Source organism: Ixodes scapularis, unplaced genomic scaffold (genome assembly GCF_016920785.2).
Source record: "Ixodes scapularis isolate PalLabHiFi unplaced genomic scaffold, ASM1692078v2 PGA_scaffold3__209_contigs__length_174095766, whole genome shotgun sequence".
Lineage (NCBI taxonomy): Eukaryota > Metazoa > Arthropoda > Arachnida > Ixodida > Ixodidae > Ixodes > Ixodes scapularis.
This window is the reverse complement of record NW_024609868.1, coordinates 39,434,196-39,450,238: the sequence shown is the minus strand read 5'-3', so window position 1 is coordinate 39,450,238 and position 16,043 is coordinate 39,434,196. Positions and strand designations below refer to the sequence as shown.

Here is a 16,043-nt window from a genome sequence, read left to right as displayed (position 1 = left end):
CCTGTAACGATGCCAAAAACAGGCAGCAAAAAATAGAGGAACGAAAAGAAAAAGCCAAAACAGAAAAGTGAAGGGGTCAGCATTAGCGTTTCCCTGAAGGAGGATGTGCGTTGTGTTTCCCAAGGGTCATGCTAATACATTCCCTAAGGATCCATCGATGGATTTTCCTGGAGTGTGATGGTAACTTACCAGCACGCTCCAATTCATAGAGGAGGCTTGCAAGTTTTTTTCTGTGCACTCTCGAGCAACATTTTAGAAGCGGAGTATGATGGCCCCATCCTTCCCCCGACCACAGAGCAGCCGGCCCTCCCAAAGGACACGCTGCCCTCGTTGCAAGAGGGCCAGAGCCAAGGGTACGGAGACAGCCCGTCCCCAGCCTACGACAGCGACGAGGAAGAGCTGTGCGAGGTGGTGGATGTGCCGGGCAAGAGCAGCCTGGGCCTCTCGGACCTCCAGCTGGGAAACATCTCGGAGAAGGAGCTGGTGGACCTGCTCGAGGAGAGCGACTCCCTCGAAGAGCACGGGGACATCCTCCACTGCCTCGTGCTCAACAAGTGGGTTGCTTTGGGCGGAGTGCCCAGGAGATGTCCCCAACTGGTGCGCTTGGCGTCGTGTCCCCTCTGTACATCCAAAGTGGCCCTGAAGTGGCAAAAGGCTACGTTGCGGAAGTCGGAGTGTCAAGCCGTCCTGGCAGTTGGCCCTAGAAGTCCCGATAAGAGTATGAGCGAACGCGAGCATCGCTGTTGTCACGGTGTCCCGAACGCCAAAGCTGCTGCGGCACTGCCAGGACCACGGCCGGCGACGATGAGACATTTTCGTGACGTCGTCGGTCAGAAATCGAGGGACTACTTTTTTGGGGGTACGCGATAAACACGCCAGTTAAAAATGTGTTCCAAGAATGTTTAAATTTTTGCTCGCGCGCAAAAAAAAAAAAGAAAGGTGACCATATTCTTTGGAATAGAAACGGGGATGGGATGGGGGTGGGGAGGAGAGTGAGGCAGAAAGAAGAGCTCTGCTGCTACTATTCAGTTCAATGTATAGACCCACATTTTTCTTGAGTTTTTTTTGCCGAGAACACCAATGCCTTTCTTTCCACCTTAGACAGTAGGGAAGAAGGGGGGAGGGAAGGTCAGAGCAATGCAGAAAGTAGAGTTCTGCCAGTATTCAGTCCAACGTATAAACTCACATTTTTTTTCAGTTGTTTGCCAAGAACACCAGTGCCTTTCTTCCCCACTTTCACACGATGGGGAAATGTTGCCACCCAAAGCATGTTACATTTGATAATATAGAAAAAGTATCTTGTCCGCATGTCTGTACAATTGAAATGTATTTTCAAATGCAATCTCGGAAAGGGCACGGAGATAACATTTTCATAGTGCGTTAATTTTTATAGAATCATGTGCGCAACGGAAACTATGCACATTTGCGGGAGAATGGGACACAAGACTTTATTGAGACGAAATGACGGGATGGCAAAAATGAACCTCTAAAATAAAACAATCCCGAAAAAAAAAAAAAAAAAAAAAGGGACGTCTGGTTATTCTATTTATAGTGCAGACTTAATCTACATATCCTCAGCATCTTGGGAAAACACAAAATTATGATCGTGCGTGGCCTTTTACTCAACTAAAACGCAAACATAGCGACACACCCTTTTTTTTTCGAGACAGTACTTCAGAAAAAGGGTGTAGAGAAAAAAGCCATGCACGATTATAAAGAGGGTTCCTCGTTTTTGGGCTTCATTTTTCTTTAAATTCAGGGGCGATTTTTCGGGGTTTATTTTTTTACCCTGCAATCAAAATTTTAGGTGTCAGCGAAACATCGGGGTTTGTCAGGTTCATGTTACGCAATAGGATGGAATACAATGGTATTCCCCAACATCCAGGGAACGTGTGTAGTGACCCAAACGCTTGGAGAACATCCCGGTACTGATAACACAGAAGGAAAAGAGATGAGGTGTGTGGTTCTGAAGAAAGAAGCGACCTTGCAGACAGTTCAGAACGGGCCGTGTCAGAGTCAACACATAATAAAGCCACAGTTAAGAAAGATTTGTTTTCCAGCAAAACCTGGGTTTTCATTTTTTGAGGACGGCTCTATTTTGATAAAAAAAAACGGAACAGGGGTTAATAATCAAAGTTTATTGGAGTTTACCGAAAATGCAGAACTCCGATTAGAATTTTTGATTTTCTAGGGCACTCAGATTGAGTTTTCGCCATAAAAAGACAAGGTTAAAATTCACTTCAGTGTCCTTTTAATGTTTTGATTATCTGCCTTTGCAAATGCTGTAAACAAAGTATAACAATGTGGCTTAATGTCTTCGAAAAGTTTGTTTACATTGCGTTACGGAGCAGTTTGCAGGAACAAAACTTTGATTTATCAGATGAATGCCCTGCACAGTAGATTTATTCATTTGCACCATTGGAGTTTGGAAGTCGTCTTAGATTTGCAAAACTTAGGTCGCTACAGGATGTGAGCCATTTGCAGTAATTCAATTGTTCGTATCTCTTTGAGCTGGCTGTACTTACGACCAGGTCGGAAAATAAACTGTCAATGGATCTACTCCAGGGGCCTGAAGTGGGACACAGAGTTGGGTGACGGTGGTCAAGTGATTACGGTGAGGCATCTCCTGAAGGAGCTCTACGAAAAGGTAAGAGGCTTGCACATCAGCCGGACCAAGTTCTCCAAGTGTCTGCAACTTTCGCCACGCAGGCGTACAAGGAACGCAAGTGGGGTCTCGTCAGGCACGTTGCAGGTCTGCTGGGCAAGAAGGTAGAAGATCTGGCAAAGGTAAGGCCACGTTCTTCGTCAAATATGGTGCGTCTCTGACATCTAAACCACTGCATGGTGAACCTGAAAAATTGGTGTTTTAACCCAGCTAGTTTCAATCCTCAAAACAAGTGTTACGGTGGTCAATTTTACTTTGTGAAATTGCAAAGTGTAGCATATCTGCCTTGACAGGAACGAAATCACTGGGTCATTGAATGGCAAGACGATGTGTGCTCGGTCGGAACCCATAGTGTTATTCATAGAGACATGGGACCTCACTTTAATTTGCTCTTGCACCACTGGGGAATCCGAGCTCAGAAATTGCTGCAATGGTTGCGACGTTGAGGATAATCTTCCTGCAACCTTGCTTTTCTTTAAAATTAAGCAGGCACATCATAGTTAGTGTTGGAAGTGACCGAGTAGAACCATGATCCATTTTGTTTTTGGTTGAGCACCCAGTAGACAAAGCTGGGACACAGGTAGCACACCTAGGCTTTGAGAAAGAAAATATAGAATGTCTTGAAAGAGTTTGAGTCTGCTACGAACATAACTGTTTTTCACCTGCTCGCCGTTTGAAATCCCGGGCATTTCATTGTCATTATTTTATTAAAAATGCAGCTACAGTTTTAGATTGCGCAGGATAATGCATTTTAAGGCACTTGGGTTTTGGCCATTCCATTTTCTCACATTCCTTATTATTAGAAAACTAAACTATTTGCACTCAACCGTGCTTATTATGGAATTTTGTTTAATTGCCAGGCTGTGACAGATCTTCTGGTGAGGCAGAAACAAGTGACAGTAGGCATGCCTCCCATGAATGAATATACTATCACAAGGTGAGTGCTCCATCTTCATGTACTGCCAACATATACGACAACCTTTTGTTGTGGGGTTCTACTCTTGGATATTTACACTTTGACATCTCTTCTATTAAAGGAGCACTATAGCGGTTCCTGACACTGCCCTTTAAGGCCCAAACATAATCTACCCACTTCAGATAGTCTAAAAATCCACGCATTCTCCTCTGTTCTCTTTTCCTTCCACTTGAAAGTTTTTTCCCGCACCACAAACAAACAAACAGCTGCCAAACAAAAACCTGTTTAGGCAGCTTTTTAGCTGCCTAAACAGGTTTAGGCAGCTAAGAGGTTTAGGCAGACTTTTTTTTTTTTACTACTTTAGAATTTTTTTTGTCTGTGAAGAGTTTTGTTGTACAGTTTCAAACAGTTTTGTGCAAAGCAATAATAAAATACAAAATTAAGAAATGTGCTAGGTTTTGTGAAATTTGTTGAATTAAAAAAAAAAATTAACAGTACAATTTGCATAATCATCACAACATAGCAACCTAAAAGCTGTTTGAATTTCATAAAACAAATTGTGAAGCGTTTCAAAGAAAAATTGGTTTTTAATCAATTATTGATCGATGCCTAGTTTTACGCCCCCTTTAAAAGTTCAAACCAGGCTCATGGCATAAAAAAGAAATTTTTCGGCGAAAATATTTTAGGAACAGTTTAAGGACCTTGGGGTAAACAAACCATTAATTTGTTTTTAAGAATCGGAAGTGGTCGAGCACATCTGGGACATTTGAGGTGGAATGACCCTTTTGCATTTGGCACTGGGATACCTTTGTGGCATATTTTAACATTTTTAAGCACCACCATGATTCGAGCTGCTAAATCCACTTAACACAGACACTATGCTATAAATCTAAACTCGTTAGTAGTTGTCAAAATAAATATTTAAAGGATTATCACCTGCTGTGCATGACACGTGATACCAGCTACTTTTTTTTTTATGTGCCCCATCTTTCTGCGAAAACAGTTTAGGCCTAATTCCAAGTTGGCAGGTGAAGTGTTTGGCTGTTGAAATTACATCTTGATGTGCAGTGATGAAAATGTTGATATTTTGTACTTGCAGACCCCAGCCTGCTAAGCAACTGCGCATTATCATTTATAAAACCTATGGAGGGGATAAGAGTGCAGTTATGCTGACCCAAGTAAGCCAGCATGGCACGCATTGAAAATTTGTGATACTCGCTGCATGGCTAAGGCTCTTTTCAAATATTTTTCTAAGCATAGGTATTTTTATATTAATGTTCCCGATATGCACCAGGAACTAGTGCTGTTCACATGTTTGTGGATCCAATTTATTGCCAATATTGTCTGATCATTTATGTTGGAATTCAGTTTTTTTTATAGTGGTTTGGTTTGAAGATCTTTTGGACTCCTAATATGGCATGAAACCATAAGTGCCCTTGTACCATTCATTGATGTGTGTGATGTTGCCTGTGTAGAAAATTGACAGTTTGTTAAATTTTAATTACACAGCATGAATAATTCAAAATGATCAGCTCATTATCAACTGCACATGAATTATAGACCCATGGAGTAGTTTTAAAGCCTTGTATCATTTTTGTGGAGTGAAATGCAAGCAGTTGGCATTTGAGACTATACTTGGAACTATCGGTATCATTTTAAATTTTTCTTTTGCATCTCTTATATATATTTTTCAGTGTATTATCACAAGCAGTCAAATAAGACCTAACATACGACAAATTTGCTTTTTCAGGAACTGCTTGTGTACTTGTCAATGTTCATCCGAACAGAACCAGAGCTCTTTCAAGAGATGCTGAGACTCCGCGTTGGCCTCATCATCCAAGTGATGGTCTCTGAACTTAGTCGCTCCATCAAGTGTTCAGGTGAGACACAAAGGCTGAGGTTATGATAAGTTTGTGTTAAGCACTGTGAAGTAGTAAATGACTAGGGTCCAATGGAGCGACCTTCCGAGATTGTTTGTCGTTTCAGCAAACGAAGCGTCCGAATATCTTCTCAACATGCGTCCCTACGAGATGAAGATGCTTTTACGACAAATACTCAGTGGAAAAGAATTTGTGATCTGTCACAGTGAGTGCAGTGCTCCTTGTGGTCCATGCGTTCCAAGACGGTGAAAGCTCCTTACTGTAACTTGTGCTCCAAAATGCCCTACTCTTTCCAGCTTGTGAAGGTGTTGCAATTCAAGGCAGTGCAATGAGCAAGGTATGTATGTGCCTGCGGCATAGTCAAAGCATGTCTTTGACCTTTGCCTCTTGCCGGAAAATTCCAAAAAGCATTTCTCCATTTTTGCATAATTCCATAGCAAGCGCAGCAGCACACAATGAGGCGTGACATCACGTCTACAAAGAAGTCGGACGACTCTTTTGACCGTCAAGGACAGTGGATACGAAGGCGTAGGTTGGACGGAGCGCTGAATAGGGTCCCCATGGGGTTCTACCCCAAAGTCTGGAAGCTGCTTGAAAGGGTAAGGGACCAATCAAAAATGCTGAAATTCCAAGTATACTACTTAAAAAAAGGAAGAAGCACCCCAACCTTTTCCTTTGCTAACTCACGCCCATTTTCTTTTTCAGTGTGTGGGACTGTCCATCGAAGGCAAAGTACTTTCACAGCATCTCACGCGAGAGGTAAGTATCTTGTACTACTTACGTGTTCCGATGCAGCTCACTGGTGCATTCCTTTTACAGATGACTTCCGGAGAACTCAAATTTGCCCTGGAAGTTGAGCATGTGCTCAACAGTATACCCCAACCCGAGTTTCGACAGCTAAATGTCGAAGCCATGATGGTTCTAACACTTCTTGCAGAACACAATGTTGTCACGTTTATCAACAAAGTTATCAATGTGGACGAGCTCGTCCGCTCTGCCTACAAGATGTTTCTGGAGGATCAGGTAACCTGCACGCTTTCTCAATCTTGCGGCGTTTTTAAAAATGTCTCGGACAATTGTAAATCTTTATTTGCACTTAGGCTAACGCAGAGGCTAAAATTAACATATTAAGTTAATAGTTGGCATTAGAACTACAGTTAAAACCCTTTCAGCTTAAATAATGCTATGAAATGTTTCCTTTTAATATGTCGCTGACCAATTTCTTGGATACCAAAAATTTGGACTTGTTTGCTATTTTGGGCCGAATCAAGGAACATATCCGGTAAAAATAGTAGTACAGATTGATGACCAATTTTGCAAATGGTCTAAGCCCGAAAGTTAGGTTTTTTGGACTTTATAGAGCGGAGAAAGGGCCGTGAATGATTGTGACTGTTGTGAAGATAGCCAGAAGAGAGTTGCCATTTTGAATTATATTTTGACTTGGATGGGCTTGACAGCCAATCCCAACGTTGCTAAGCCAAACTGCTATATTTTTTTTTAAATATTTTTGATGCTACGCATTATCGTTGTCCGTTTTCTCACTTTTCCACGTAGTTTGGGTGGTTCTGCGCGTTTCATCTGTCTTGAAATTGCATCACTCCCTTTCTTCACCACTAGTCATGTGTGCTGTGGTTTTCAATTTCCGGACAATTCCTCTTCAGCGAAATATGGATGGTCACCATCAAGCACGTAGCCAGGGGGCGGCCCATGGGGCCCGGGCCCCCCCCCCCCCCCCCCCCCGAAATCTTCGATTTTGCTGGGACCTCCTCTCCCCCCTCCCCCTCATACAGCATTTTGTCACCATGGTACCAAAATGTCAAGAAGCACGGACAGTATTCTGCAATGACTCTGGAGAAGACAGCTGCTATAATCAAGTTGATCGAGAGCGGACGAACGCAAGCTGACACAGTGAAGAAATTCAAGTCGTTGAAGCAAAAGCTGTCGTACTACTTGAAGAACAAGTAGAAGATATTGTCTGCCTTCGAAAGCTCTCACTGCAAGTTTGCCACTGTTGAAGACGAGCTTGAAGTGTGCGCAGGACTGACTGATGACGAAATTGTGTGGCAAGTGCTCGCTCAGCCTGCAGCAAGTGATTAACTTTGAAAGACGACCAAATCAACCGCCTGCAGCCATCGACAGGGGACGTTATAAAAGCCCATCATTGCTGTTTGATCTGTACGATGAGAGCACGACAACGGCTCATATTTATGCAAATGTCTTTGGATGCAAACGGAGCACAAGGCAGGCAGGCAACTCATGGGCGACGTTTTAAGCCAGTTTTTGTAATCTGCGCATTTTTTGGACTGTTCTAGCCTGTTTTCCCATCAGTCAGAAAAGCCGGTCAGCGAGTGTGCAGGATGTTTGTTTTTAATCTATAGTATTCAGAAAAAAAAAAAGGGAAGTCGAAATAATGAAAATAGTCGTTAAAAATAATTTTACTGGCCACGGCGTATGTCAGGGTACGAGCGTAAAGTGGTAATTAGCGGCCCAGTTACCTAAAACTGATTAGTTAACTGTCTTTAGCTGGTTTTATCGAATTAAGATATTCATAGCTCATCGTAAAAGTATGCTATGGAAGTTTGATTTCAGACAACTGAACTCTGCTCCGCGCTATTCAGTGGCAACTGTTGGTGAACCAGAGTTTGCCACATTGAAGCTAGAAAACAAAAAGTGACGGAGGCTTTGCAACCGAAAAGTCACACACCCTTCGCACTGTCACACTCTCTGCTTGGACCACAGGACCGAGGGACATCGCACTGCCGCTAGATCTACTCGCAATTACTCACCAAAAACTCCCGCAGCGGGGACAGACATCCTTCAGGGCTGAAATTCTGTCACACTTGTGCATCTTGGTTTGAGTATCTCGGGCCCTTTGGAACTTGTGCCACTGAATAGCACAATCAAAATTTTTGTTTCCGAGATCTTTACGTTTTCGAGATCTAACAACAGCCATGGCCTATATTTTGATGAAGAGCTTTCCGATGTTCTACCCTTCGACTGGGAGAAATTCATTCTTGGGTCAATGCACTGCAAAATTGTGAAAATATCCTATCTTTTCAAAAGTAAGCTTCAGAATCATCCCAGCTATTTGGGATGATTCTTTTTGGCTGCACCATATTTCTAAATAAATAAAAGTTGCGTCAGGACACTTAATTTTTGTATTAGCTTACCCCACTTGGTGACCACTAGAGAGAAGGTTGTTTGTGCAATTTAGGTCGCTAATTAACCGAGATATTTTAGTTAACATTTAATGAATGACTTTAAAGGGCATATTGCATTCCCGAAATTGATGTCCAACCTCCAGGCTGTGTGCTCCAACTGCCAGCTGTAATAGACATGCAAGCCTTTGGGCGCTACCGGCCAAATTATTTTAGTTCCTCAAGCTTCCTCAAACTGAAACAAATTTAAAAAAGAGCGACAGTGACGTCTCTATTTCTGCCATCACGTAGCGACACAATAACAACGTAGCCTGTGATGCGGGCACCCCACTATCGCAATATGTTCATCCTTCGTCGTATCTTTTTTTTTTTCGTCTACTGTAGGCACCAACTGTGCTGAATCATCTACGACAATAGCTGCAGATGACGCAGCGTTCATTGATCCATAACGCTATTTGCACACTTTTGCAGAACAACTTTTATCGTATCGATAAAAGGCAAGGGTCGCAGCGCGCTCTCTGCGGGAAAAGGACTAACTGACACGCCGACAGCCAATGGCAAGATTTTACAACACCGAAAGCAAAAAAGTATAAAAAGATAAACACCGCGATAGTGCCAGTGGGGGGGTGCCTACATCACAGGTGACGTTACTGCGAGTGGCGTCATTGTCACTCTTTTCTAAATTGGTTCCGGTTTGAGGAAGCTTGCGGAACTCAAATAATTTGGCCGGTAGCGCCCAAATGCTTGCAGTTGGAGCATACAGCCTGGAGGTTGGACATCAATTTCGAAAATAAAAATTTCCGAAACATCTTCGTAAATTAGCAGCCTAATTACACAAACAACCTTGTTTCTAGTGGTCGCCACGGGTGAACTTATCCGAAAATTTGGTGAGTGTCCTAATGCAAATCTTATCTTTAATTAAAATGGGTGCAGCTAAAAAAGCACACTGTATTTGGGTGATATCAATTGGAGGTTTTGCAACTCACGAGCAACACAGGTCACACGGAACGAAAATTTATGACGGAAGTGCTCGCAAAATTGGTCGAAAGAACCTGTCCCGTTTTCGTGCGTGTCCTTTGCACCGTTTCTTTCATTATGCTAATCCGACTAGCCCACCTCAACATTTTAGTATGGTCGAAAGGTCACTATTTACTGAATAGTGAATAAATTTCTTGTCTAAGTGGTTTCTAGCCTATCTGCTAGAGTGGGAACCAGTGTTTGACGGGCCTTCTTGTCCTCGTGTTACAGAAACGCTGCAAAGGTGATTCTACGCTGTGCTGTGCCAATGATGGCAACACCCCGAGCAAGACCAACTGCAATAAGGTAGCCAACATATGCGAGCACTTCTACGACTCTGCTCCGAGTGGCTGCTATGGAACAATGACCTACTTGATCAAAGCTGTGGCGCAGAATGTGGAAGACCTGCCCAACACCAGTCTCGACTGCACTATCAGCTAAAGACAAGAATTGCCGAATCATACCCCTCCATCCAGTTGAGAACCTACTCTGTCAGATGTTGGCTCCTATCTAGTTTTATGTACTTCTCTTAAAGGGATCCTTCAACGAAATTTGAAATATACCCGTCGTGTTCAAAAATAGATTGAATATGATCTGCAATATCCGTAAATGGCAATCGCACGTTTGTATTTTGAGCTTGGTGGCTGTATTTTTCGTTATAAACGGCCCACTTTGGCAAGCGCTCGGAGAACAGCCAGCAGAGACCACGTGACATCCAACGCAATCATGACGTAGCTCGTCTCGGGACATTAAAGCTACGGCGAGGCTGACGTCGAGAGGATTGCCTAGTTGTTCCAGCCACTGAAGCGGCTGTTTTGTACGAATTTTGAGTGGCGGGTTAATCTTCTGTAATCTTGTAGAGGGGACAAAAGCGACTTGTGGGTCACACAAAAGGCATTCTCGGGAAGGGGGGAGTTCCTCCTTCCCCTCTTCTCTCGTCGTGGCCGGAGGCGAGACAAACGTCGTCACTATCTGACAAGGTTCATAGCGACAACCACCAGATGCTCTTTGCTAATCGTTTAATTCGGTTTAAAATTCATTTTCGTGTCTTTGTTAACAGGATATTGGTGTGTCTGATGTGATACTGCTTCTTTGAACAGTAGACCAAAAAATAAGCGCCCAAATTTCGTTGTAGTATCCCTTTAAAGGAAAGCTGAAGCACTTTTCAGGGAAACTGAGCTAGGAGTGTAATTTTATGCAGAGCGCAAGTTTGTCTGCTTCGTTTGCAGGAGTTGCGAGGAAGTCAGAACGCCGAGCTTTTATTGGCTTATTGAAAACAAAATAGTGGGTAGACCTCGGGGCATCTAGCATTCAGGTCTACTCACTACCCTTTCAATCGAAGCCAATCAAAGATCGGTATAATTCTGATGTTGCAGCAACTCCCGCGCTAGAAGCAGACGACTCTCTCCACATAGCTTTTTATCTCATAAATTCGATTATCGCGCTTAAACCGGACAGAATAAACCCTTTCCGAAAGTCAGCATACCCACCCTGCGCTGAGCCAAACCCGACACTCTAATGGCGGCACTACACAGCTTCTCCACACCAGAAAAAGTCAATGTCTTCAAAAGCCTTTCACGAAATCAAGGGTGCTTGATTTAGCCCAGCATGATCTCCTATCACCACCATTAGAGCGGCAATACTGGAGTTTTTGGGACTGTCACAAGGTGAGTGACTTTTGAAAAGGGTCTATTGGACGTAAATCGCTTTATTTAGGGAAAACATGCAGCAATTGACACCGAGTGTGGGGAGAGCCTCTCTGCCATCTGTTGTCCGAGGAGTCGTAACGTCATTGTTCGCTTCTCCGAGCGGTGAGCCAGCTTAGTGGCGAGCATCTGACCCCACCGATGACGTCACTTTCCCCAGTTTTTAATCTCATGCTCTCCTGCGCTCCGCATGCAGCAATGGGCAGAACTATACTTAAAATTTGAATGGCGATTACGATGCTCCTACTAAAAATTGGAAAGCAAATTTTACACACATAATTTTTGAGGTGCCTGCATTCAAATTTTCAGAATTTAAAAACCCCTTCAGCTTTCCTTTGGCTTCACAGAGTTCATCTAAAATCCTATGCACATTTTTATACTCTGCATATTTATTGGGTGCTACACACCTTGACATAGGTTTGAGTGCTGTGTTGCCCCTGTTGTAGAGCCTGAACATTTGTCATATCACCTTTGAGATTCGCTTCGAGACAGCAGGTGGGGTACAAAGATCTGATCTAAAAAGCAAAAGCAGTTGCTTTTTGTTTTTGTGTCTGGATAGTCATTTTTCATACTTATTAAACCTCACTGCAATAAAATCAGGGAATGTTCGGTATTTATGAAGGGAAGTTTTATTTAACTGAGGCACATATAGCGACCGCTTAGTCTGTCCAAGCACTAGAACATGATGCATGGCTAAGAGTATCATTCAGCCTGCTGCTATCTGGTTGTTTTAGAATTGACTTACTAAAAGACAAGCACTTGCCCAATACCTTTAAATGATGGTTGACAAGCACTACACTCTGTTTAACCCTACGATGCACCATAATGTCTACAAGCAATCGGAGCCAACCCATAGCTCCAGGGAATGTTAAGCGACTCTCCAATTGGGGTTGAGACATATGCCGCGCGAGGTCACGTGGAGCACTGGATTGGCAAACATGGCTCGTAGGATCTTTTGCGGTACATTGAAGTGTGAAACGGGGTATAACCTTGTAACTTTTAGTGATGATTTACAGTTGGGGTGAAGTTATCTTCAGGTCAAGTTTTTCTGAAAAAAGATGTGGTGAATTTTTCTAACAGTCTTCACAGCCATTTGTTGCAGCTCTCTACCAACTGTGTACACTCCTAGTTAAATGCTAGAAAAAGTGTGTCCAGATGAGCTTTAATTAACGGTTTTTGGGAGACATTCAACTGTAATGGCTCCTTTTGCTAACTCCTTTTTCTCGGTTTGTTTTTGGGGCTGTACTCCCTCAAAACCTCCTTTGCCAGGTTCTTTTTGCAATATCGTGCCAATTGCAACAGTTGTTGTGTAAAGTGCTACATCTAGAATATTACAAACGTTTGCATTTGGTTTCTTCCACTTGTGTTACGAAAATTTAATGCAGTTTAATGGAACTGCTTTGTTGAAATTGAGATTACACATGCTTTTTATTATCATTTGGCAGATTTATAAGGAAGATTAGAATCGCCAGCATGAGATGGCTCAAAATGTTCAGTAAGTTACATAGCAAATACCAGGATCCTTGTGTTTATAATCAAAACATGCAGCACAAATTTCTCGGGTCTCATTCAAGGATGAACTGCATCAAGGAATACCGTAAAGCGCCATTCACACATATGCAACAGTGTAAGACCGAGAGAGACCAGAACGGTTTTTTAGCCTCTTGCGACGTCTTAGGACCAGCTCCGCTGCAGCGTATCTGGTCCTAAGACGTCGCAAGAGGCTTAAAAACCAATCTGGTCTCTCTCGGTCTTACTCGGTTGCATATGTGTGAACGGCGCTTTATATTCCTCAATGTTTGTGACTCTAATTATAAGCTTCTTTGGAAATCTTTTACTGAGTGTAACTGCGATGACCCGGACGCGAATAAACCAATAAAAACAAATTTTGCTTTTGAAGGTCGTAGTTTTTATAAATTTGGCAAATTCTATCTCCATATCCCTGCAACAGGACGTGACTAACCTTGCGCAGTCAATCAAGTAAAGACCAAACTTTTTTGTTTTCACTGGACACGGTTCCTTCGCCGTAGTGGTGTCACTAGGAAGGGGGGTTGGTGAAAGGGGTCAGTGAAAGGGGGGTTGGGGGTGGGGTGCAAAATGAAAAATGTCTCACAATAGGAATAGCACGCTTAAAATATTTCGAAAAAAAAAAGAAGAATGGAAGAAAGCCAAGAAGGTGTCTGGAATCCAGTCGCTTCACATGTGGAAACATGAAAAATCTAGTTAAGAGGATTCCTCGTACGTGGCAGGGAGTGCAGACTCTGATTGGAAAAACTCTGAACGTGCTTCACTATATCTTTTGCAGCTTCAGTGGCGACACTCACTGTTTTTCATCAAGAGCATACTTATTCCGAATAAACAAGTGCCGGTTTTTCAGTATGTGTCCTTCTTCCATTCTAAGAACACACTAAGGACCGAATGTGCCACAAAGCTAAATTTTTATAGGCAGTATCAGCCACACCACTGAGAAAAGAGCTCATGTGTTAATTTTATAAGTTAACTGTTTTCGTTACAAATGAGTCGTCCAAAATATAAAAAAAACGTTTTGGGCCTCTTGACTCTTTGGTGACTGCACCAAGAACTTCGGGTCTCATTGCATCCGCCGGCACCTTGGGATGTTTGGCTTCAACAGCTGGAGTATACCCAATAGACGGCAAGTGTCTACATAACACACCTCTATGTTTTATAGTGAGTCATGCTGCCTTGCCATCAATAAGAGTAGGTTTAAGAAAGAAACCCCCTGCCCAATGGTAATCAACTGCAACATTAACCTGGTTACACATTTATTTTTTTTTATTTTAAACAATATTATGCAACATGTTTTTGCAGATATGAAATTACCAGTTGTGAAGTATCCACCGAATAAAGTGAGAAGAAAATTGAGGATGATTATATAGTTACAGTAGTAGAACGCTTTATTTTTTTTCTGAACATGTGCTATTTTTTTTTTTATAGGAAAGGTATACTCAGGACAAAAAAATTTCAGGTTGAAGGTTTAAATTTAAAGTGTCCTAAAAATTTTCAAAAATTGCCTTATTACAAGAGGTGCTCAAAAAGCCAAGTTTGCCTTTTTATTTATTTTTAATATATGATCAAATCAAATAAATCTGTTTATTTCTAGTAGTAAAGTTTGGGTGCGTTCAGCATCAAAAATGTTATAACATAGACATTTGTATTCTTTATCCAAGGTGGCTTCAAAGTTGCGTCAACGTGAAATTGGGAAAGTCCTATTTCCAACCTCGCCTTAGGTGGATTTTTTCTGACAAATACAAAAATTCTTGCAAAAGTATTAAGGTTTTTACCTTTGGGCAACACATTCATCTACATCACAAAAAACATTAATTGAAAAAAAAATTAGGCGTGACACAATGACCATCCTTATCTGAATATACCCTAACTTTTTTTTTAATGTTTGGGATGCAAAGCACATGCGGAAAAAAAATCGTTCTTGCGGACACGTGGGGCATGGCAACGCGCTTAAAAGAGCCTAGTAAAATAAACTAGTCCACTCCTCTAAAGCCACCGAGTACAATGAACAAAAATAATATGTGCGAGCCACGTTTTATCTTAAATACAATTCTAATAAAAAATCTATGTTTGTAAGGGGCTAACAAAAGTTTCTCAAATTTTTTCATAAATATAAAAAAATATACATTCTAACCAAACTGAGATAGTTGCATTCTACACATTCTAAAGTCTATGCATGCCAAATTCGGTTGTGATAGGACATTAGTTAAAACAAAAATTCTCATGCGCAAACTGCGAAGATGCCTCAAAATTACACAAAAAAAATTCTTTTTCAGATGTTACCAAGATGTGTAATGGTACTTGACCGCAGCAAGAAATAGAATATTTTGTTAATTTTCTGCAAGAAATTGAAGCTACAGAAAGCTGTGAAGGAAAGGAGATGTCTAGGTTTACATGTAGGCGTAAATGTGATGGCGAGCGACATCGCAATTTGAAGAGCAACGCGCAGAAAAACGGCTAAAATTTATGCCGTTCTGGGTTGCCAGGTCTTCAAATGGTCATTTGACTAATTTTGCGATGGGAACCGGCACTTACTATTTTTGTACAGGAAATATGAAGATTCAAAGAACACCACAAAATCCAAAATCACATTTTTTTGCCAAATAGTATCACATTTTTTGAACCAGCATCTAAAAAAAAAAAAATTGTTGTCAGTTATTTTGAGCTTCATCTGAAATTGCAGCAAAGCAATTTTTCGTCCCCCAGAAATGTTAGAGTCTGTGACAAAGCAAAACGCCATCGTCCGAGCTCCGTGGTGCCATACTTGAAGCTCGGGAAGTGGTATTTTCGAAATGTAATAATTGCCAATCACACCCGTTCTGTACCAAGCACTAAGCACACAAGAAAATCTGGGGACAAAGTGCCGACGCTCCAAGCACAGTTCTTTTAGTTGCCCCAATTGTTGCACAGGCAGTCTTTACATGTCGTTTGGAAAAAGCTATGGATGACAATTATGATTACTCTTGGTTAAAAAGTATTCAATGAGACTACTCGATTATTTCAAAAGAAAAACAATTGGCCGTTACGTGAAAAAGGAACCGTTGCCTTTCCGATTACTTCAGGTTTTCAAAATGACAGATTTTTCTGCCGGCTTGAGAAATGGTTGTACTGTTCCATAATTACAAACTGCCTATCTTTTTAATCCACCAAATTTGGTAAACCGTCTTCCAAGTT

The 16,043-nt window shown here is 41.9% G+C and overlaps 1 protein-coding gene across 2 annotated transcripts in view; it reads left to right on the top strand.

Moving 5' to 3' along the window:
• The window catches only part of LOC8026199 (probable phosphorylase b kinase regulatory subunit alpha), a 34,298-nt gene extending 24,052 nt beyond the window's left edge, over window positions 1-10,246 (top strand). For both annotated transcript variants that reach the window (XM_029967351.4, XM_042292392.1), the window contains 12 exons: window positions 296-554; window positions 2,566-2,647; window positions 2,710-2,787; window positions 3,526-3,602; window positions 4,681-4,759; window positions 5,332-5,461; window positions 5,568-5,666; window positions 5,758-5,798; window positions 5,899-6,060; window positions 6,167-6,220; window positions 6,281-6,484; window positions 9,868-10,246. In XM_029967351.4, the coding sequence (XP_029823211.1) occupies window positions 296-554; window positions 2,566-2,647; window positions 2,710-2,787; window positions 3,526-3,602; window positions 4,681-4,759; window positions 5,332-5,461; window positions 5,568-5,666; window positions 5,758-5,798; window positions 5,899-6,060; window positions 6,167-6,220; window positions 6,281-6,484; window positions 9,868-10,077 (1,475 nt within the window). In that variant the 3' untranslated portion in view covers window positions 10,078-10,246. The remainder of the gene's footprint in view (window positions 1-295; window positions 555-2,565; window positions 2,648-2,709; window positions 2,788-3,525; window positions 3,603-4,680; window positions 4,760-5,331; window positions 5,462-5,567; window positions 5,667-5,757; window positions 5,799-5,898; window positions 6,061-6,166; window positions 6,221-6,280; window positions 6,485-9,867) is intronic.
• Window positions 10,247-16,043: the final 5,797 nt, after the last annotated feature.